Raw genomic sequence first — 21,141 nt, 5'->3', positions numbered from 1 at the left:
GTTTTGAACAATGTAAAATAAGTCAAGGATTGAAAAGTGCTTTTACAATCAAAATTAATTGGGGTGTCTGGCTGGCTCAGTTGGTAGAGCATGCAACTCTCGATATCAGGTCGTGAGTTTGAGCCCCACGTTGGGTGTAAAGATTCCTGGAAAAAACTATTTTAAAACACAGCAAATATGCTGAGCATGTATTTACTTGGAATACTTAATGTTTTAAAATAGCATATGAAGGTAAAGGCAGGATATTATTACTCTGAAAATTAATGAATCAGGATAAACTCGTTTTTACATATTCAATAGTTAATATAGATTTGTACCTAATAACTTTACAATAGGACTTTACAAAATAGGTGTTGTGTGAAGAATCTATAACATGATGATGCTTTTGGATAATAGAATACCTCAGTTTTCAATTCTTAAAAAAAACAAACAAACCCTCAAAACATTCTGATTTTGTTGTTTAAAAAATTGTTTTCATTTTAATGATCTGAGTTAGTAACAAACAAATATACAAAATTGTCTTTCACATTTCCATACATTGTGTTATGGACCACTTAAAACTCTGGGCTACAAATGCAGGTTTCTTTGTATCCTTAACTTCAATCATTGTCACTTATAAATAAAGGTGATTTTCGAAAACATGCATTTGTGAACATAGATGCCAAAAGTTGTACATGTAAGTTAATGCACAACCAATAGTGTACATTGTTCATTTGTGCAGTTACGTGTCAAATGCAATTGACATGGGTAGAAGCAATTATCCCGGGACAGTTCACTCTGTTTGAAAATCATTTTTGAGAAGCAGATGAAACTGTAGTTCAAAACAAAAACTGTATTCTACAAATACAATAAAATTCACAACTTGCACATCTGAAGCAACTTTTGGGACCCAAAGCTGATTTAATAACCCTGCTGCTACATTGGGTTTTTATCGGTGTATCTTCAAAATCATAGATTGGAAAACAGCTGTTGCAACAAAAATAAATATATATATTAAAAGGAAAGTGAGACTTTAAAAAATGTGAGGAAAGCTTTGAAACCTGTAATAATGTATGAGTCACCTATCATTTTCAAGTTTTAGAAACTTAAAGAAATTTAGAAACTTAAAGATAATCTGAACGTCTCCTGTTTTAAATTAAGATTTTTGCACCTCACCAATGTTTTCTATTTGATAGTGTAAAAGAAGAGTGGACAGTTTGTATTGTTGACTTACTATGATAAATTCACATCATCATAAGTTTGTGACTTCATTAGAGATCAAATAAGTGGAAACTGGATTATTATGAAAATGGGAACAAGGAAGCTCCTTCTACAACCACCAGTCTGAACTACAAATAAACACCAACACAAACTGATTTTTTATATTATTTCCAGATATATCTGCAGGAAGGAAAATCCAATCTTTCTTAAAAATGTTTTTCATGGGTTGTGGCAATGTGTGCTTTACCTCTTTAATTCTATCTACAACCTAAAATTATTTCTATACTACAAATTTCAAACTCCGTGGCAAGGAATGTGAATGCTAATCAGCTAGGTATTTATTCAACTTCATACAAAGAAAGGACTCATGAATGGTTATCATAATAATAGTCCCACTTTTTGCGAAGGCCCGAGTTTGAGGCCCTTGCCTATATTAATGATCAAATGAGAGAAGACAGTGCCAAACAACTGGGTCTCCTTCAGGCAGTTATCACAGACTTGGCCTCTGACATTATGAAAACACTTGTTTTACTAAAATGAATACAACTGCAAACATTTTGAGGACAACTGCAATTGAAGAGGAAATGGGTTATTTTCTATAGGAAACATAAGATTAACTTTAAGGAAATGTACCTGTTTTCCATGGGCCTTAACAAGGAAATGTGGCTAGTGATTTCAAACATGTATTTCAAGTGTTACCTAAATGCATGATGGCATTTCAACCATCAATGATTCAGGAATGTTAAACTGAGGGAGGAAAGACATGTACTTATGTACTTAGAACACTACATTAGGAGATGTAGCTATCTACTCTGCATTTTGGAAACGAAAGAAACCAATTCTGTCCAGAGTCAATATCAGAAAGAAATATGGCTGCTTCCTACTCTTCTCCACCTGGTGAAATTAATTTTATGATGCTCTCACTGGTAAGTCTCTCATTTGAGTTAGGCAAAATGAATCTAATAGGTTACTTTTGTTTTCAAAATCAACTGTTTAAACAGGTCTTTTTAGAAATTTTCAGAAGTGGAACATTTAACCCTTGAGAGAAACTTCTATTATTATTTCATCTAATGGCAGGTACAAGGATTGTTGGATTAAGAATTATTGCTTTTAATAAGATAACCATCAAAAATAAATATGTAAGCTTAACTCACTCATTTTCTACCCAATGCTACAATGTTTTACTCTCAAATCAAGTCACATGTTATCTTTAATTCTTTGCCAATTTAGCAAGGTTTTAAGTATAAGAAGTTGGCCTGTTAACTCAAAATCAAGACAACAGCAATGTCCACATAAGCATGTCTTATTTGGGCATTGAGCAGTAACACTGCTTTCTTGATAGGGCTTAAGGCACTAAACGGTGGTAAAATAAACAAAAAGTATGATGATTAACAACTTCTTTAGAATCCTAAAAAAGGAGATCATTTAGAAGGACACTAGTAAATCTTTTTCTCAAACAAATAAGGCATCCTGTTGGCAAACACAAATAAAACAAAAGGTCATGTTGAACCTAATACATTCACTGTCTCAGCTATACTACTTGAAACACTAGCTATCAAACTAAAGAAAGCTACAACAGCATGTATAAAGGTTGGAAAGGCACCAAAGGAGAGTTTTACCACTTGCAGTTCTAAGAGTTAGGTAAGCTGTGTTTAACACTGCATGTAGCCTAATCATAAATTTCATTCTTCCAAATGTATAACGTGGTGAATTTTGATTTGACAAATCAGTTTATCAAGTACTAGTTTAGTAAGAAATTTACTTTCATGAATTAGAAAATTACTGCAGTGTCTAACACAACTCCATTTATAAAGCTAAACTAATTCTAGTACTGAATGCATATTGTGGATAACACTGAAGCAAATCTGTATAAACAAAAATGGTTACCTCAAGATAGAATTCACAATAGAAATTCCATATATAACTAAATAAGATTTACTGAAAATAATGGAAAGTGTAGTACAGATACATCAAACTTAATTATAACCACAACATTTTCCTTGTGAAAAATACAACTATTAGTGAAATAAAATGTACAATTGAAAATTTTTCCAAAGGAAAAACAGTATAAACGAAAATATTCTTCGAGATAGGGAAAATAGTATGTCATTGTTTTTCTCATTACAATATAATTTGACACAAAAAGCAGTCCTAGAATTGCACCAATTCCACATCCAGTTTCCTGAACATGTTAAGAGTAAAAGGAGTTCGTAAAGCAGAATGCAGTTTCTGAATTTCATATTTTAAATTGAGGATATTCTCATACAAAATGTCACATCACACCAGATCTGTTTACATAATGTACAATACTTTCCATTTTGTGGCCAGACATGAATATAAACATATGCTTTCTGTGCCACCTCTCTTTCATTCTGGTATTTAGTCAGAGTCAGGAAAAAATAATCAAGTTACGTAAGTGTTATTTCTCTAGCCATAAAGAAAAATTATATTTAGTGCATGCTTCATCATTTGTCAAAAAACATTTCTGAAAATAAAACTCAGTTACCCAATGGTTTACAAAATAGAAAAGTCATTCATTAGGATAAAAACGTGGTAGGGTTTTAGGTCCATTTCCAAAGGACTGACTTCCTGGGCAGCACTGCTGTCCTTCAGCAGAGGTCATGATGCAAGTTCTATGGTCAAAGCAGGTGTGCCCGCAGGAGACCACTGCCTGACATTCAATTATCTGAGGCTCTGCACCCCTTCGACCACCCGCCTCTGCCAGTTCATTAGTGCTATAAAATAGACGGAATTTTTGTGGAAATGTTAGGAACATTTCTGCTGTACATGATTTAGAAGTTCTCCAAATTTTTCAAATAGGTCTTCTACCCACTTTACATTTTTCATACAAAGTTGAACAATTTCTTCCTGTCCTAAGTCTTCATTTCTTTTCTGCACAGAAGAAATCTAAAATAAAGAGAATTGCCACATTAGCTTATACTTATCCCTTTATTAGCTCTTAATAAGAGCTCACTGTTTCTAGATCTCGAATGAAAAGGATTTATGAATCCACCTACAAATACTGCTTTAAAAAACAAATTCCATCCATGGAGAATGATTATGTCACATAAATTCAGGTGAAGTCTAATCCTATCATTTTTAGTTCCAGGAGGGCAAGGAGGAAGCTAGAAAAAAATGGCTCAAACTTTCTCAGTTGCTTCCAGTTGTGTTAAATTTAAGTGACCAATTTTGGGGTCAATTCTACATTTCAGAGCATTGTAAAAATAGTCAACATATATTGCATGACCATCTTTCCAGCACGTTATCATCAAACACATCAAGTAGAGCCTTGGGCCAACTTAACTCTTTATTAAAAAACTGGGGGGCGCCTGGGTGGCGCAGTCGGTTAAGCGTCCGACTTCAGCCAGGTCACGATCTCGCGGTCCGTGAGTTCGAGCCCCGCGTCAGGCTCTGGGCTGATGGCTCGGAGCCTGGAGCCTGTTTCCGATTCTGTGTCTCCCTCTCTCTCTGCCCCTCCCCCGTTCATGCTCTGTCTCTCTCTGTCCCAAAAATAAATAAAAAACGTTGAAAAAAAAATTTAAAAAAAAAAAAAAAATAAAAAACTGGTAGTGCTGGTCAAAAAAGATACTACTGTCTAGAACCATTAAACCTTTGAGGAAATTGAACTTTATTATCCCACCTACAAAGTGGTAATATGGTCATATATAATTTCTGAGCAACCTCAATTATGATACTTAAAAGTTACAATTAAATTTTAACTATCATTTCTTCCTGCCAAGGCACAAAAACCCCTTTCTCTGCAATTAAGTGGGATAAGGCCATTCTAGTGATAAGGAAGACAGCAGGATGTCAAAGCAGTGCCTGAAGTGAATTAAAGCAGGATCATTCTGTATTATGGGAGAAGAAAATGAAATAAAGTACCATTTATTATGGCAAGGTAAGTAAGCATAATAGCTTAAAAACATTACCACTTACAGCTTCCCTAAGAGCCTCAGATTAATATGAGCACAACACATAACAGAGATACTCAGAATAACATTATTTACAGGACAATAGAGAGACATATTTTTCAACAGTTTTCTTTAAAACATTAAAAAACCACGATAGGTATGGAATCCTTAAAAGTTCAGAAAAAAATTTTCATTTTTAAATAAGTGAAAAAAATTACCTCATCTTTACATATCAGATAAACATGATATTTGTAATGATGGAGTGAATGATACAAAGAATACAGCTGTATTTTCTCTGGATCAACAGCAAACTCCTATAAAAAGAAAAGAGTTTATAGGTGTATTTATTTCATGGAATATTTGAGCTGCGAATCCTTTTTCCAAGAACACTAGACCAAAAGTCTCAACGGAAATCTTAAAAATAAACCATATCTAATATGGTTAGATATACACTTAAATATGGACAAGAGGCTTATTCGATTAAGAATTTAAATTGTATTTTAAAACCTTCACTCTTTTTCCTGAATATAAACACACGCTATTTCAAAAAGTTTAAACATAGAAAAAATTTAAACAGTAAACATGTAAGATGGCTTATAAAGTAAAAGAATCTATAATCTCTTGCTTTAGAGATAAACAAGGTTAACAGCATGGTATATATTCTTTCATATTTTCCCTCGATGTATACTACGTATTAAGAACTCTCATTCTGTAATGGGAAGGAAATCCTACTATATATATTGTTCTGCAACTCTATTTTTTAGAACTTATTTTTTCCTAACTAAAACTTGAATATCTATTTATTACATACATCCCCCCTGCCACTATAAATGATATGAGGGCAGGGATTTTTGACCATTTTTCACTGTTATATTCCTAGTACTTAGAACTGTATTTGCAAACTGTAGGCACTCAAAATATTTTACTGAAAGAATCAATGAGTCTCTTTTTAAAAAGTACATAGTATCACATTATCTGGATGGCTCTTTGTCCAATCTACTGGCAAAGCATAACTGGATTGCTCTTACAAACAACTGCACAACGAGCAAGGGCATACGTTTTTATGCATTTGTGAATGTGTTTCTACAGAATTAATTTTTGATGTGGAATTGATTGGTAAAACTGTTTTCTGAAAAGGCAATAATTTAGACTATATTTGAAAATGAGTGAATTCCAATTTCAATAATTTTACAGATATGGAATATTGCATCTCATGGAAATGTGTATGCTCACTTATCTATATGCATTTGTATCCAATGGTAAAAAGTATATATAAAATATAAATATAGGCATCAGGTGATTCCTTGCCTATTAATCTAGTTTAAAAATCTGCGAGCACTAACTATATGCAGATACCCTGCTGAACGACAGAGAAACACAAAGAATAAGACCTAATCCCTGTTCCTTGATCTGGAGCTGCTCATGCGTATCTGAAAAGATTTCATATTTACAACAAAATTTAGTAAAATATTTGCTTGTTTCAATGTTTTAAATAGGAATTATATTAAGTGGAAAAGGTATAATTTTATCAATCAGTCTCTACTTACTTGTGCAGATTTGGTGGTTGTTTTAGAAGTCCTTAGAGTTTTCTTATTATAAGCTTTGCCATTCATTTTGATTTTAGAAATAGCAGAACCTCCACTTTTTGCTTTAGAGTCACGGGTAATTATTGTTAGTTCAGGAAAACTTTCCAAAGCATTCTTTAAAATAAAGCAAAAATAACTGACATCAGAAGAAAACTAAACTACTTTCAGCTATTCAAATTTTATTTTAAAAAATACAGAAAAAAATACATACATACATTTATGCTTAGTACACACACGAATATGCAGAGGGTACAGATGGCATGTGGTAAATCTATACAATACAGATATATACACGGGTATTAAACATAGCTACAAATTCTTTGTAGCTCTTCCATCAAGATGTGGAATCTATTTCCTCATCCCTTAAATTTGAGTGAGCCTTATGACCTGCTTTATGCCAACACCACATGGCACTGTAGGGACTCCTTAATGAGGCAGGGAGTTCTAGTAATGCCTCTCTGTGGCTTCGAAGTAGGGGAAAGAGGGACATATGTTTCTCCAAAGCTCTACCCATTCTACTTGGCCAACCCCTGCTATAAAGAATTCATTGGATCACAGGTGAGGATGAGAACAGTGAAAATGAGCAGCATCATAATACTTCTCTGGCTTCACTACTCCTCTGCCTTTTTTGACTACGGTTGTGTTAAGAGAGTCTAAAACAGGTCTTGATGAATTTTTTGGCCACAATGACACAGTAGTTACTCACTGACAAGTTAGTGGTCATATAGCCAAACCAATTCTAGTCCATACTTTTTTTTTTTTTTTTAATTGTTACTTATTTTTAAAGAAGAGAGAGAATCCCAAGCAGGCTCTACGCATTCAGTGCTGAGCCTGACATGGGGCTCAATCTCAGGAACTGTGAGACGATGACCTGAGCTGAAATCAAAAGTCTGACACTTAACTGACTGAGCCACCCAAGTGTTCCTCTAATCCATTCTTTAAAAGTCACTGGCACATTTATGCCCTTACCTACTTGGTAAATCATGAAAAGCCACAAACAATAACGAATGATCTTTATAGCTAAATTTAACTAGTTTAAGTATTGTTTTAAGGTGGTGGAGTGTGTGACTCTTGATCTCAGGGTTGTGAGTTTGAGCCTATGTTGGGCATAGAGTTTACTTAAAAAAAAAAAAAAAAGAAAGAAAAAGTTGTTTTAAAAGATTAAATTGAGTAACCACTATCATTTACTATTTTGAATTCTGACAATATACAGGTTCAAGTGCCTCTATTCAGAATGTAATTACCATTTGACAGGCTATACTGTTTTATAAACAGTTACAACCTTTAGGGCCACCTCTTCCAAACTCTGTATGGGTTCCCAAGTACTTTCTGTGACAAGATGCTAAAGATGATTGGAAGCACATGGATTTCTGAGGAAAACAGAACATGATTTACTTCAAAAAGCTTTAGGGTTCCTAAAATTACTAAGATCATCATGAGTAATGGTGTTAATTATTTCTAAAGGACTGACAATCTTTTACAATCTACTGTTTGTATTTTGGTTTTAAAATGCAAAATGCTGTAAATGAAAATAATAAAAATTAATAACTAATTTCAAAATTAGAAATTGTTTTTTTTCTGTGAAAATAATATGAAAACTAATTTTTCAGTTGTTCATTATAAACTATCGCATACGCTTTAAATATCTACAGAGTCTATTAAATTTCAAGTGGTGGCTTTATTCCCCCCCCCCCTTTTTTTCCCACACAAAAGCCTTCACACAAATGTTTTGAGAGAGAGACAGTGAGTGAGGAGGGGAAGACAGAGAGGAAGACACAGAATCTGAAGCAAGCTCCAGGCTCTGAGCTGCCAGCACAGAGCCCAACATAGGGCTTGAACCCACAAACTGCAAGATCATGACCTAAGGTGAAGTCAGACGCTTAGCTGATTGAGCCACCCAGGCGCCCCTCCTTTTTTTTTAACGTTTATTTATTTTTGAGAGAGAGAGAGAGAGAGAGAAATGCAGGGGAGGGGCAGAGAAAGAGGGACACATAGAATCCAAAGCAGGGTCCAGGCTCTGAGCTGTCAGTGCAGAGCCTGACACAGGGCTCGAATCCATGATTTTGAGATCATGACCTGAGCTGAAGTTGGCCGCTTAATTGACTGAGCCACCCAGGTGCCCCAGAATGGGTTTAACATTTCTAAATGGATAGCCAAGGGGAGCCTAGCTGGTTCAGTTTGTAAAGCAGGAGACTTGATCTCTAGGGAGGAAGTTTGAGCCCCATATTGGGTATAGAGATTACTTGAAAAAAAAAAGGGGGGGTACCTCAAACTGCTCATTTTTAAGATTTAGTAAACTTTTAGAAAACACACATCTAAAAGCATTCCCTTCTCTGCAGAAAGCAAGGTATTTTCTAAATTTCAAATGATAACAGCAGTTAAGCAGAAAATACTGGACTGTAGTCTGCAGACCAAATTCTTAGTACTGGGCTTCTTACTACCTTTTAACTTTTTTCTCTGTAAGTGCACGTCTGTGAATGATACAGGACTATTAGTAGTTTGGTGTCATTTAACTTTTGATTTTTTTAAGTAAACTCTGCAACCAACGTGGGGCTAGCTCTCATGACCCCGAGGATCACATGCTCTGTTGACTGAGCCAGCCAGGCAACTCTGGTGTCATTTAACTTTGAACTCAATCTCAGAGCCTTAATTTTTACCTAGTAAAATGAAGTCAATTTTCACTTTTATGTGGAGTCTGGATAAAATAGGGATGTGAAAAAGCTATACAAATTACCCAAATGAGCTGAAAACTTACATCCACACAAAAACCTTCACACATATGTTTATATACTAGCTTTATTGATAACTGCCAAGATTAGGAAGCAATCAAATATGTCCTTCAGTAGATGAACAGATAAACTGTGGTACATTCAGACAATGGAATATTATTTAGTGGTAAAAGAAATGAGCTGCCAAGCCATAAAAAGACATGGCAGAAAAAATTCTTTTTTTAAAAACAAGTTATTTTACAGATCTTTATTTTTTTATATTTTTTCATGTTTATTTATTTTGAGAGAGAGTGTGTGTGCATATGTGTGCAAGCAGAGAAGGGGCAGAGAGAGAGAAAGAGAGAGAGAGGAAAGAGAGAATCCCAAGCAGGCTCCACGCTGTCAGTGCAGAGCCTGTTATGGGACGGGGGCTCAATCCCACTAACTGTGAGACCATGGCCTGAGCTGAAATCAAGAATTGGATGCTTAACTGACTAAGCCACTCTGGCACCCTTTTATTTTTTAAGTAGGCTCTATACCCAATGTGGGGCTTGATCTCATGACCCCTAGATAAGAGTTGCATGCTCTACTAACTGAGTCAGCCAGGTGCCCCCAAATCTTAAATTCTTATTAGTAAGTGAAAGAAGCCAAACTGAAAAGACCACATACGGTATAGTTTTCAACTATAGGACATTCTGGAAAAGGTACAACTATAGAGAGAGTAAAAAGATCAGTGGTTGCAAGAGGTTAAGTGGGTAGGGAGGGATGAATACAGCAAAGAGGATTTTCAGGGCAGTGAAAGTACTCTGTATAACACTTTAATAGTAGATAACATGTCATTATACCTTCTCCAAACTGATAGAATGTACAACACCAAGAGAGTCCATGCAAACTGTGGACTTCAGGTTATAAAGATACGTCAATGTAGGTTCATCAATTGTGACAAATATACCACTTTGGTGGGAGATGTTGATAATGGGGCAGGTTGTTCATGTGGGGTAGATGGGAACTCTTTGTACTTCGTTCAGTTTTGCTGTGAACCTAAAACTGCTATAAAAATAAAGTCCAAGGGTGCCTGGGTAGCTCAGTCAGTTGAGCATCCAGCTTTGGCTCAGGCCATGATCTCACAGTTTGTGGGTTCAAGCCCCGTATCAGATTCTGTACTGATAGCACTGATATCAGATAGTTGATAGTCCAGAGTCTGCTTCAGATTCTCTGTCTCCCTCTTTCTCTGCCCCTCCTTCCCTCTCTCTCAAAAATAAACATTAAAGAAAAATAAAAAATAAATTCTATTTATAAAAATTAAAAGATATACAAATGTATAAAAAAACTTTTCCCAAGGTAGATATGATCAAAAGATTCTAAACGTTAGGGGCGCCTGGGTGGCGCAGTCGGTTAAGCGTCCGACTTCAGCCAGGTCACGATCTCGCGGTCCGTGAGTTCGAGCCCCGCGTCAGGCCCTGGGCTGATGGCTCGGAGCCTGGAGCCTGTTTCCGATTCTGTGTCTCCCTCTCTCTCTGCCCCTCCCCCGTTCATGCTCTGTCTCTCTCGGTCCCAAAAATAAATAAAAAACGTTGAAAAAAAAATTAAAAAAAAAAAAAAGATTCTAAACGTTATATGTTATACTTAAAAAAAATTTTTTTTAATGTTTATTTTTGACAGAGAGAGACAGAGCGTGAGCGGGGGAGGGGCAGAGAGAGAGGGAGACACAGAATCCGAAGCAGGCTCCAGGCTCTGAGCTGTCAGCACAGAGCCCGACGCGGGGCTCAAATTCACGAGCCGTGAGATCATGACCTGAGCCGAAGTCGGATGCTTAGCCGACTGAGCCACCCAGAAGCCCCTCAGGTTTTCTTATTAAAAGTATAACATATAACATTTCGGGGCACCTGGGTGGCTCAGTTGGTTGAGCATCCGACTTCGGCTCAGGTCATGATCTCACGGCTTGTGAATTTGAGCCCCGCGTCGGGCTCTGTGCTGACAGCTCAGAGCCTGGAGCCTGCTTCGGATTCTGTGTCTCCCTCTCTCTCTCTCTCTGTCCCTCCCCTGCTTGTGTGAGCATGCATGTGCTCTCTCTCAAAAATAAACAATAAAAAAATTAAAGAAAAAAAGGAAAAGCTGGAAAAATTTGACTAAGTAGCTTCTGTGATAAATTTTCTGTGTTTAGATTAGCTTCTTTTTTTTTTTTTTTTTTTCCCAACGTTTTTAATTTATTTTTGGGACAGAGAGAGACAGAGCATGAATGGGGGAGGGGCAGAGAGAGAGGGAGACACAGAATCGGAAACAGGCTCCAGGCTCCGAGCCATCAGCCCAGAGCCTGACGCGGGGCTCGAACTCACGGACCGCGAGATCGTGACCTGGCTGAAGTCGGACGCTTAACCGACTGCGCCACCCAGGCGCCCCATAGATTAGCTTCTTATTGTTCTATATTTCTGATGACACCAAGACCAATTTAAACTATATATATCTACCATTGTGTTAAGATAACTTTTCCTCAGATATTGAGTAAATCAGACAAATAAAGGAAATTTTTATAACTATGCTAAGAAAAGGCCAATTCTAACTATAGATGAAATGTGAAAATTTTGAAAAGGTTTAAAAGAAAAATAAGACTGGAATTTGGTAGTTTAAAGGAAGTACTTTTTTTTTTTTAATTTTTTTTAATGTTTATTTATTTCTGAGGCAGAGAGAGACAGCGCATGAGTGGGGGAGTGTCAGAGAGAGAGAGACACACAGAATCAGAAGCAGGCTCCAGGCTCCGAGCTGGCAGCACAGAGCCCGACGTGGGGCTCGAACCCACAAACCGTGAGATCATGACCTGAGCCGAAGTTGGTTGCTCAACCAACTGAGCCACCCAGGCACCCCAAGGAAGTACTTTTGAAAATATTTGGAAATTATTATGTAGCAGGAATTCTAGATAAATATAAAAGCCTAAAAAATGAACTTAAGCAAAAAAAAAAAAAAAAAAAAAAAAAAAAGCAGATGATTAACACTAAGAATCTGCTTAATAAAATGAAAAGACAAGCTAAACAGACTCATAATGAATAAAAACTAAATTTTCGTTTGGTGAAAAATTTTATAAAACTGAGAGTGACTTTCATAAATTTCTTGCCTATTATTCTTAAGACTATGATTGCCAGTGAGTTTGCTAATAAATCATCTGAAGGAAATACCTTGAATGGCTGATCCAAATGAAGATTCAAAAGAAGTCTCTTTCGGTTATCATTCAGCATGCTATCTATTTTTTTCATATGAGGCAAAAGGAGCTCATCTAAAACAAGATAAAAATTTATTGTAACAGGATAAACTATCAACATAAAAACTTGTTAAAAATCCAAGTTTTCCTCAAAGTTAAGATATTAAATTCATTGGTGTATGTAAATATTACTTTAAAAATACTGGACATGTAGCTTTCTGAACAAAAGGTAACTTGAAAAAATAGGTTTGCAATAGCCAACCTGAGAAAGAAACAGCATAGTATGAGGACAGGATCAGAAGTCCTGGGTTTTAGCCCTGTCTCTGCCACCAGAATTCATTGATGACAGCTAACATGACCAGTGAGCAGACTGCCTAGTTTCTCCAGACCTCATTTATCATCTGAACAATAATCATATTACAAAATATAGATTTATCTGACATTATAAAAATCTATAAAATACCAAATATGATAGTCTTAATTTAACTGTAGTTTGGGACAAAGAAAAAGTAGGGGAAGAAAAATGATCAAAATCCAGTTTCAAAAACACAAGAGAAGAGTCAAAATAGTTATTTCAGAAAAGGAGAGAGTAAAAGTATGATAAAGATTTCTAACCAAAACTTTTTACTTTTCTTTTTCACCCCTCTAAAACTTTAAGATCTTTTTTTTAAAAAAAGCACTTTCATTGGAGAATTAATTACTTTTGGTGCTGTATTAAATATTTTAGGTTAGTAGATTATTTCTCAAATTATCAGCATAATAATATATTTTATAACACTACCTTTAATGACCATTCTGAAAATGTATATGTAATCCTCAGAATCTGGCCGCTAATTTCATAGATGAATAAAAGTATTCTTTATATTTGGAATACAAACACAAGCAGTGACCAGCAGAAGAACACTTCCTCTAATTGAAGAAAAAGTCCTTAGTGAGGAATGCATTCTGAGGTCACTCACCTTAGATACACACTGTGATAGTTTTCTTTTATCTTTCTAGTAGTGATTAAATCTGTTCAAAAACTGTAAGAATTTACATTTCACAAAACAAGGTTTAAACAGCTGTGGATATTTTAAAAATGTTACCATTAAAAAAAATAAAATATAACCATTAAAGTCTTTCCCCCTTATATCAAATAGAGAAAAATCAGAAAACAATGATAAGCAACAGAAAAAAAAAACAATTAAAATACAACTACCCAGGAATTGCCATTACTAAGAAATGTATGTTGTATGATGCAAGGAGTTTTGATTGAGAGAAAACATTTAATGGTGAAAACACTGATGTGGGGAATTAACTATGGGTTTTAATTGTGGTTATTCAATGATTAAGTTGTTCTATAACTATGAAATACATTTAATCTTTTTGAACCTTAGTCTACAAAATAAATGTTTTAGACTAGATAATCTCTAATGTCTCTTCCAGGTCTACATGACGCTAAAATTTTAGACTGATGAATGGATTACTGTCTCTGATACAGTCAAAAAACAATGGACCAAAAATTAGAAGACTTGAGATTGTAATCCTTTTTCTGCTACATGCAAATTGTGGGCTCTTAAGCAAGACACTTAACCTCTAGGTGCCTCACTGTCTTCATCCACAAAATGGCTGTCTGAATTGTTTTGGGAGTAAAACAGAGTAATGTATATCAAAGTATGTGGAAATAACATATGTATTATTAGGCATCACTGTTGAAGTATATTGTTAGTGATTTTTGTTACTATCTTTTGATCATACATGCATACAATCATTTTGATAGGAGGGTGATGGGAACTGACTCATTAACAACCCTTTCATTCCCTCTTTTAGCTTCCTTGGTGAATGCTACAGTAGATGAGTAGTAAATATTAGCAAGCAACATTAAATATATGAGTCACCAGTTATTTCAGATATCAATCTCATCTCTATTTTACTGTAAGGAAAAGTTACTAAAGGAAGAATATAAAGGAATAATATTAATGAATATAACCTAATGCATACATTGTTTTATTATTAATTGATTAGAATATAATTATTTGGTGATGTATCTTTTATGAGACACAAATAATGTGATTTTAATCTTTATACCATTATTATCCACTTCACCTTTCCAATCATTAGAAAGCAGAATGTGTTGACCTCTGGACCTTGCGTGTAACATAGACACTTAGTGAAATGTTATAAGGATGACAAAGATTTAGAATTGAAAGAAACTAGTGGGTAGTTACATAATTTTCCCATGAGTAGGAATCAATAAAAATACATTCAATCTAAAAAAAATCCCTCAATATAAATTTGTTCAAATATTGACAATTCATGAAAAGATAGGAATACTTTATAGAATCAGTATCATGAACATGTGAACTGACAATATACAGATATCTATTAGAAAACCTACATACTAAACACATAACTAACAGATAAGAATAAAGAAGATCCATGAAGCACTACCAAGAAAGTACTACTTAGCAGACTGTACCATTGCTCTTCTCTAAGGCTTGCATTGTGTCAGGGTCCAAAGCGATGCTAACAAGCAATTCCATGTAGCTCTTAAAGGTTTCCTTCATCGCTCTTGTGTTCAAAAAACGAGTGACAAAGGGAGCTGGAGGATCAAATTCTGAGAGAGTGAAAAGACGAAATATTAAATATTCTTCCTGATAAATTAAAAAAAACACTTTTATTTATAAAAAGAGCCTACAAGCAGATAAAAGGTTGTAGATAAAATTTCCTCAAATTCAAGCTTCTCACATTTGGCTTTTAAAAACACCCCGGGTTACAGATTCTCAAAGCTGGTTTGCACATCACAATCACTAGAGAGCTCGTAAAACAAAACAAAACAAAACAAAACAAATCAGCTTGCTGGACTATTAAAACAGAATCTTTTGGTGGGGGTGGGTGGGTAGGTGGTGGTAGCAGTAATGATGAGGTTTAAATATTATACTTCTAAAGGTTCCCAGGTGACTCTGAAGCCCAATACTAGCCCAGCATTGGTAAACATCAGCCCCACAGGAACCTGTTTGTTCTCCCCTTGCTGTGCTACTCCAGAACTGATGGTTTCTCTAGATTGAAGAAATTACATAAGACATCTAATGCATGACTTAATATACAGCCATCTCTTCTTTTTTTAATTCTACACTTAAATTACTGTAAAATTCTGGTCTAGAGCCAAGGCATATACACATTTTTAAAAAATATATAAAATAGCCCATACACAAGGAAAACTTCACTCAAGTTCAATGGCAAGAACTTCAAGATTAGAAATGTCTCAATTTTTACTTTTTTGATTAAAATACATAACTTGTAAAAAAAAAGTTTGTTTGTTTGTTTGTTTGTTTTATACACACACAGGCCCAAAATGGTGTCACTTAGGGTAAGGCCTCAAGTCATTACCAGGACTTAATAACAGGACCAGGACATAAGCCAGGACATAATAATACCTAACCTAACTGCAGTTTCAAACCCCAGAAATGTAACCTTTACCCAGTTAACATGGGAATTTCCTGGCCAGCACTAGGAAATTTACTGATAGATCCTTTTTGTTCCACTTAGGAGGGTGACCTTGCCTAAAACAGTAGATTTTTGCTAATAATTTCCTTTTTACCACTCCCTCTCTACTTTTAAAACCTTTGCTTTTCTATAGCCCTTTGGAGCTCCCCTCTACTTGCCAGATGGGATGCTGCCTGATCCATTAATTGAATAAAAAAGCCAATATGTTTAAAACTTACTTGGTTGAATATTTGTTATTTAACAAACTATTATCACAGCCTTTAAAGCAGTTCTTAAAGTATGGTCCAAGGATCTTTTGAGGTTTCCTCCAAGATCCTTTTCATGATGTCAAAATTGTTTTCATAAAAATATTAAATGCTATATACCTTTTTTACTCTGTTGACATTTGTAAAAATAATGATGGGTAAAAATGCTGGTGCCTTACTTAGTATGAATCAAAGCAGTGACACCAAATTGCACTAGTAGCCATATACTTTGCCATCTCCCTGACATGCATTTAAAGGGGAAAAAAAGCCAGTTTCAAATAAGAATAGTCCTTGAGGAGGAGCACCTGGGTGGCTCAGTCCGTTGAATGTCTGACTTTGGCTCAGGTCATGATCTTGTGGTTTGTGGCTTTGAGCCCCGCATCGGGCTCTGAGCTGACAGCTCAGAGCCTGGAACCTGCTTCGGATTCTGTGTCTCCCTCTCTCTCTGCCCCTCCCCTGTTCACACTCTGTCTCTCTTAAAAATAAATAAACATTAAAAAAAATTTTTTTTTTTTAAAGAATAGTCCTTGGGGAGCCTGGCTGGCTCTGTTGGTGCAGTGTGTGACTCTTGATGTTGGGTCCTGAGTTCAAGCCCCATTGGGTAGACATTACTTAAAAAAATGAAAAAAATAGTTTTTCATGAAGCAGTAAAAATGATTAATTGCATTAAATTTTTTACTCTTGAGTAAATGTCTCAATATTCTGTGTGATAAATTAGAGGTACAAATAAAGCACTTCTGTTTTAAAGTATGATGGTTATCTCCAGGAAGAGCATCCATGCAATTGTTTGAGTTACAAGATGAACTAGACCCTTTTCTCCCCTTGGGACAACCATTTTCACTTGAAAGAGTGATTGCCAGACACACCATGCCTATTCAGACTCAGGTATCTGGCAGACATTCTCTCAAAAATTAATGAAATGAACCTGTCATTCAAAGAAAACAAATGACAGCATTTACTAACAATGACAAAATTTGAGGTTTCATTTTTTTATTTTTTTAAAAGATTTTATTTTTAAGTAATCGCTACACCCCATGTGGAGCTCAAATTCACGATTCAGATTGAGTCGCATACTCCATGACTGAGCCAGCCAGGCACTCCCAAAATTTCAGGTTTCAAATGAAAATGAGAATTCTGGAAAACATGTATCTACAACTGTGAGCTTGACAACATCCCCGTACTTAAGGAATTCACTGATGAGATCAGTGGTAATATGAGTGTTACACTGTAAAAATGTATGACCTAAATGTAAGAGCTAAAATCATGAAACTCTTAAAGGCGCCTCGGTGGCTCAGTTGGTTGAATGTCTGATTTCAGCTCAGGTCATGATTTCATGGAGCCCTGCATTGGGTTCTCTGATGTCAGCACAGAGCCCGCTTTGGATCCTCTGTCTCCCTTTCTCTGCCCCTCCCCCACTTACATGCACTCTTTTTTCTCTCAAAAATAAACCTTAGGGGCACCTGGGTGGCTCAGTTAGTTAAGCTTCTGACTTTGGCTCAGGTCATGATTTCGTGGCTTGTAAGTTGGCTTGTGAGTTCCAGCACCGTGTTGGGCTTCATGCTGACAGCTCAGAGCCTGGAGCATGCTTCAGATTCTGTGTCTCCCTCTCTCTGACCCTCCCTTGCTCACGCTTTATCTCTCTCAGAAGTAAACAAACTTTAAAAAAATTAAAAAAAAACCAAACCAACATTAAAAAAAATAAAGTCATGAAACTCTTAGGAAATATAGGGGTAAATCTTCATGACCTTGTATTTGGCAATGGATTCTTAATATGAAACCAGAAGTCTAAGCAATGAAAGAAAAAATAAAGAAATTTGGCTTCGTTAGAACTTCAAACTTTTTTTTGAGAGAGAGAGAGCATGCAGTGAAGGGGCAGAGGGAGAAAGAATTTTGAGCAGGCTCCAAGCTCAGCGTGGAGCCTGATGCAGGGCCCAATCCCACAAACCTGGGATCATGACCTGAGCTGAAATCAAGAGTTGGATGCTCAACTGACTGGGCCACCCAGGTGCCCCAGAATTTCAAACTTTTGTGCATCAATGGACATTATCAAAAGAATAAGATAAAATATTTTAAATCCTACATCTGGTAAGGGTTTATTATCTAGAATATATAAAGAACTCCTACAACTTCAGAACAAAAGAAGAAATGACCTAATTAAAACTAGGCAACATATCAGAATAGACATTTCTTCAAAGAAGATAAGGAAATGGACAGTAAGCACTTGAAAAGATACTCAACATTAGTTGTTAAGGAACTACAAATCAAAACTTCAGTCATATACCACTTCATACCTACTAGGATGGCTACAATAAAAAATAAAACAAAACAACCCACCAGAAACAAAAAATAACAAGTGTTGGTGAGGATGTGAAAAAACTGGAACCTTACGCATTGCTGGCAGTAAAGTAAAATGGTGCAATCATTGGGGTATTTCAAAGGTTTGGTGGTTCCTCAAAAAGCTAAACATACACTTATCATATGGCCCAGCCAACTCCGCTCCTAGGTATACACCCAAAACAATCAAAAAAAGACACAAACATATTTGTATGCCAATGTTCAATGCATGCACCTTTTACAATAGCCAAAAGGTGGAAATAATCTATGTGTCCATCAAAAGATGAAAAGATAAATGAACATACAATGCATAAACTTACAATGGAATAGCTGGCCGTAAAAAGCAATTAAGTTCATATACATGCTGTAACATGGATGAACCTTGAAAACGTTATAAGTGAAATAAAACAGATACACTTATATGAGATATTTAGAGTAGGCAAATTCATGGAAACAGAAACTAGATTAGAGATTACCAACAACTGGGGGAAAGAGAGAATCGGTAGTTATTGCTTAATGGTTACAAAGTTTCTGTTTGGTGTGATGAAAATGTCTTGAAAATAGTTGTGATAGTTGCACAACAGTGTGAATATAATCAATGCTACTGAAATGTACACTTAAAAATGGCTATAATGGCAAATATTATGTTATATATATTTTAGCCCAAGTTTATAAAATGTGGAAAAAAAATGAAATAGAATATGTACCTCAATGAGCTAACAGATATTTTCACACGCAGAATGGATAAAATCATTCATAGATTAAAGATACATTCAAGGGGTAAGAGAAACCAATAAATTTTAATGTAATAAGCATGAGAAGTTGAAGAAGCTACTACTGATCAAGTTTATAAAATAAAAAACTTTTGAGTATCAAATAATAAAAATATCCATAATTGTCTGAAAAGGTAATTAAAAATCTATATAGGGGTGCCTGGGTGGCTTGGTCGGTTAATCATCCGACTTCGGCTCAGGTCATGATCTCACGGTCCGTGAGTTCGAGCCCCGCGTCGGGCTCTGTGCTGACAGCTCAGAGCCTGGAGCCTGTTTCAGATTCTGTGTTTCCCTCTCTCTCTCTGCCCCTCCCCTGTTCATGCTCTGTCTCTCTCTGTCTCAAAAATAAATAAACGTTAAAAAAAAATTAAAAAAAAATCTATATAAGTCTGGGTTTTCTTTCTATACATTAGCTGAAATAATATATGTAGAAGCAAACATGAAAATGCTACTCTTCTGTTAGTTTAGGAAAATATAGTAGTTAAAAATGTTAATAAGTAATGGGTTTATTTTATTATTTTTTTACATTTAAAAAAAGTTTTTATTTCTATTTTTTTGAGAGAGAGGGAGAGGGAGACACAGTGCGAGTGGGGGAGGGGCAGAGAGACAGGGAGACACAGAATCCGAAGCAGGCTCCAGGCTCTGAGCTGTCAGCACAGAGTCCGACGCGGGGTTTGAACTCACAACCATGAGATCAAGACCTGAGCCGAGATCAAGAGTCGGGGGCTTAACAGAATGAACCACCGAGGCACCCCTGTAATCTGTTTATTTTATATTTGAGAGAGTGGGAAAGACAGAGCTTGACCGAGGCAGGGACAGAGAGACAGAAACAGGATCTGAAGCAGGCTCTAGGCTCCAAGCTATGAGCTGTCAGTACAGAGCCCGAGGCGGAGCTCGAACTCAAGACACCGCGAGATCATGACCTCAGCCAAAGTCAGATGCTTAACCAACTGAGCCAACCTGAGTGGCCCTTGGTTTACTTTAAATAAATATTTTAAAAATTTGTTTTAGGGGCGCCTGGGTGGCTCAGTCGGTTAAGCGTCCGACTTTGGCTCAGGTCACGATCTCCCAGTTCATGAGTTCGAGCCCTGCGTCGGGCTCTGTGCTGACAGCTCAGAGCTTGGAGCCTGCTTCACATTCTGTGTCTCCCTCTCTCTCTGCCCCTTCCCTGCTCATGCTCTGTCTCTCTGTGTCTCAAAAATAAATAAACATTAAAAAAAATGAAAGAAAATAAAATTCTAAAAAAAATAAATAAATAAAAATAAAATAAAATAAAATAAAAATTTGTTTTAGGGGCACCCTGGTGGCTCAGTTGGTTAAGCGTCTGACTTTAAGCTCAGGTCATGATCTCGTGGTGTCATGAGTCTGAGCCCTGCCTCAGGCTCTGTGCTGACAGCTCAGAGCCTCCAGCCTGCTTCAGGTTCTCTATGTGTGTGTGGGTCTCTCTGCCCCTCCCCTGCTCATACTCTGTCTCTCAAAAATAAATAAACATTAAAAAAATTTTTTTAAATTATCTTAATAGACATTTGGTAAATATCAATACATATAGCCCACAAAAGCACAAGTATTTTGGAATCCTCAATAAATCTGAAGATTATAAAAAACTCTTAAATAATTTTAAAAACCACCAATGTATAAATCTATGTTTATTATCAATATTTGCCTTTTAAGAAATAATCAAAAACAATAAAAATGCTTACCTATT

The 21,141-nt window shown here is 35.9% G+C and overlaps 1 protein-coding gene across 5 annotated transcripts in view; it reads right to left on the bottom strand.

Moving 5' to 3' along the window:
- Positions 1-451: 451 nt before the first annotated feature.
- Positions 452-21,141, bottom strand: part of QSER1 (glutamine and serine rich 1) — an 84,382-nt gene continuing 63,692 nt past the window's right edge. For 4 of the 5 annotated variants that reach the window (XM_058688565.1, XM_058688568.1, XM_058688570.1 and 1 more), the window contains 5 exons: positions 15,057-15,194; positions 12,576-12,673; positions 6,659-6,811; positions 5,330-5,425; positions 452-4,107 (listed from right to left, as the gene is read on the bottom strand). In XM_058688565.1, the coding sequence (XP_058544548.1) occupies positions 3,967-4,107; positions 5,330-5,425; positions 6,659-6,811; positions 12,576-12,673; positions 15,057-15,194 (626 nt within the window). In that variant the 3' untranslated portion in view covers positions 452-3,966. Of the gene's footprint in view, positions 4,108-5,329; positions 5,426-6,658; positions 6,812-7,941; positions 8,068-12,575; positions 12,674-15,056; positions 15,195-21,141 lie in introns of those variants that run through there. The other variant, XM_058688566.1, reaches the window with a different exon arrangement.

Source organism: Neofelis nebulosa, chromosome 10, assembly GCF_028018385.1.
Source record: "Neofelis nebulosa isolate mNeoNeb1 chromosome 10, mNeoNeb1.pri, whole genome shotgun sequence".
Lineage (NCBI taxonomy): Eukaryota > Metazoa > Chordata > Mammalia > Carnivora > Felidae > Neofelis > Neofelis nebulosa.
This window is presented reverse-complemented; position numbering and strand designations above follow the sequence as displayed.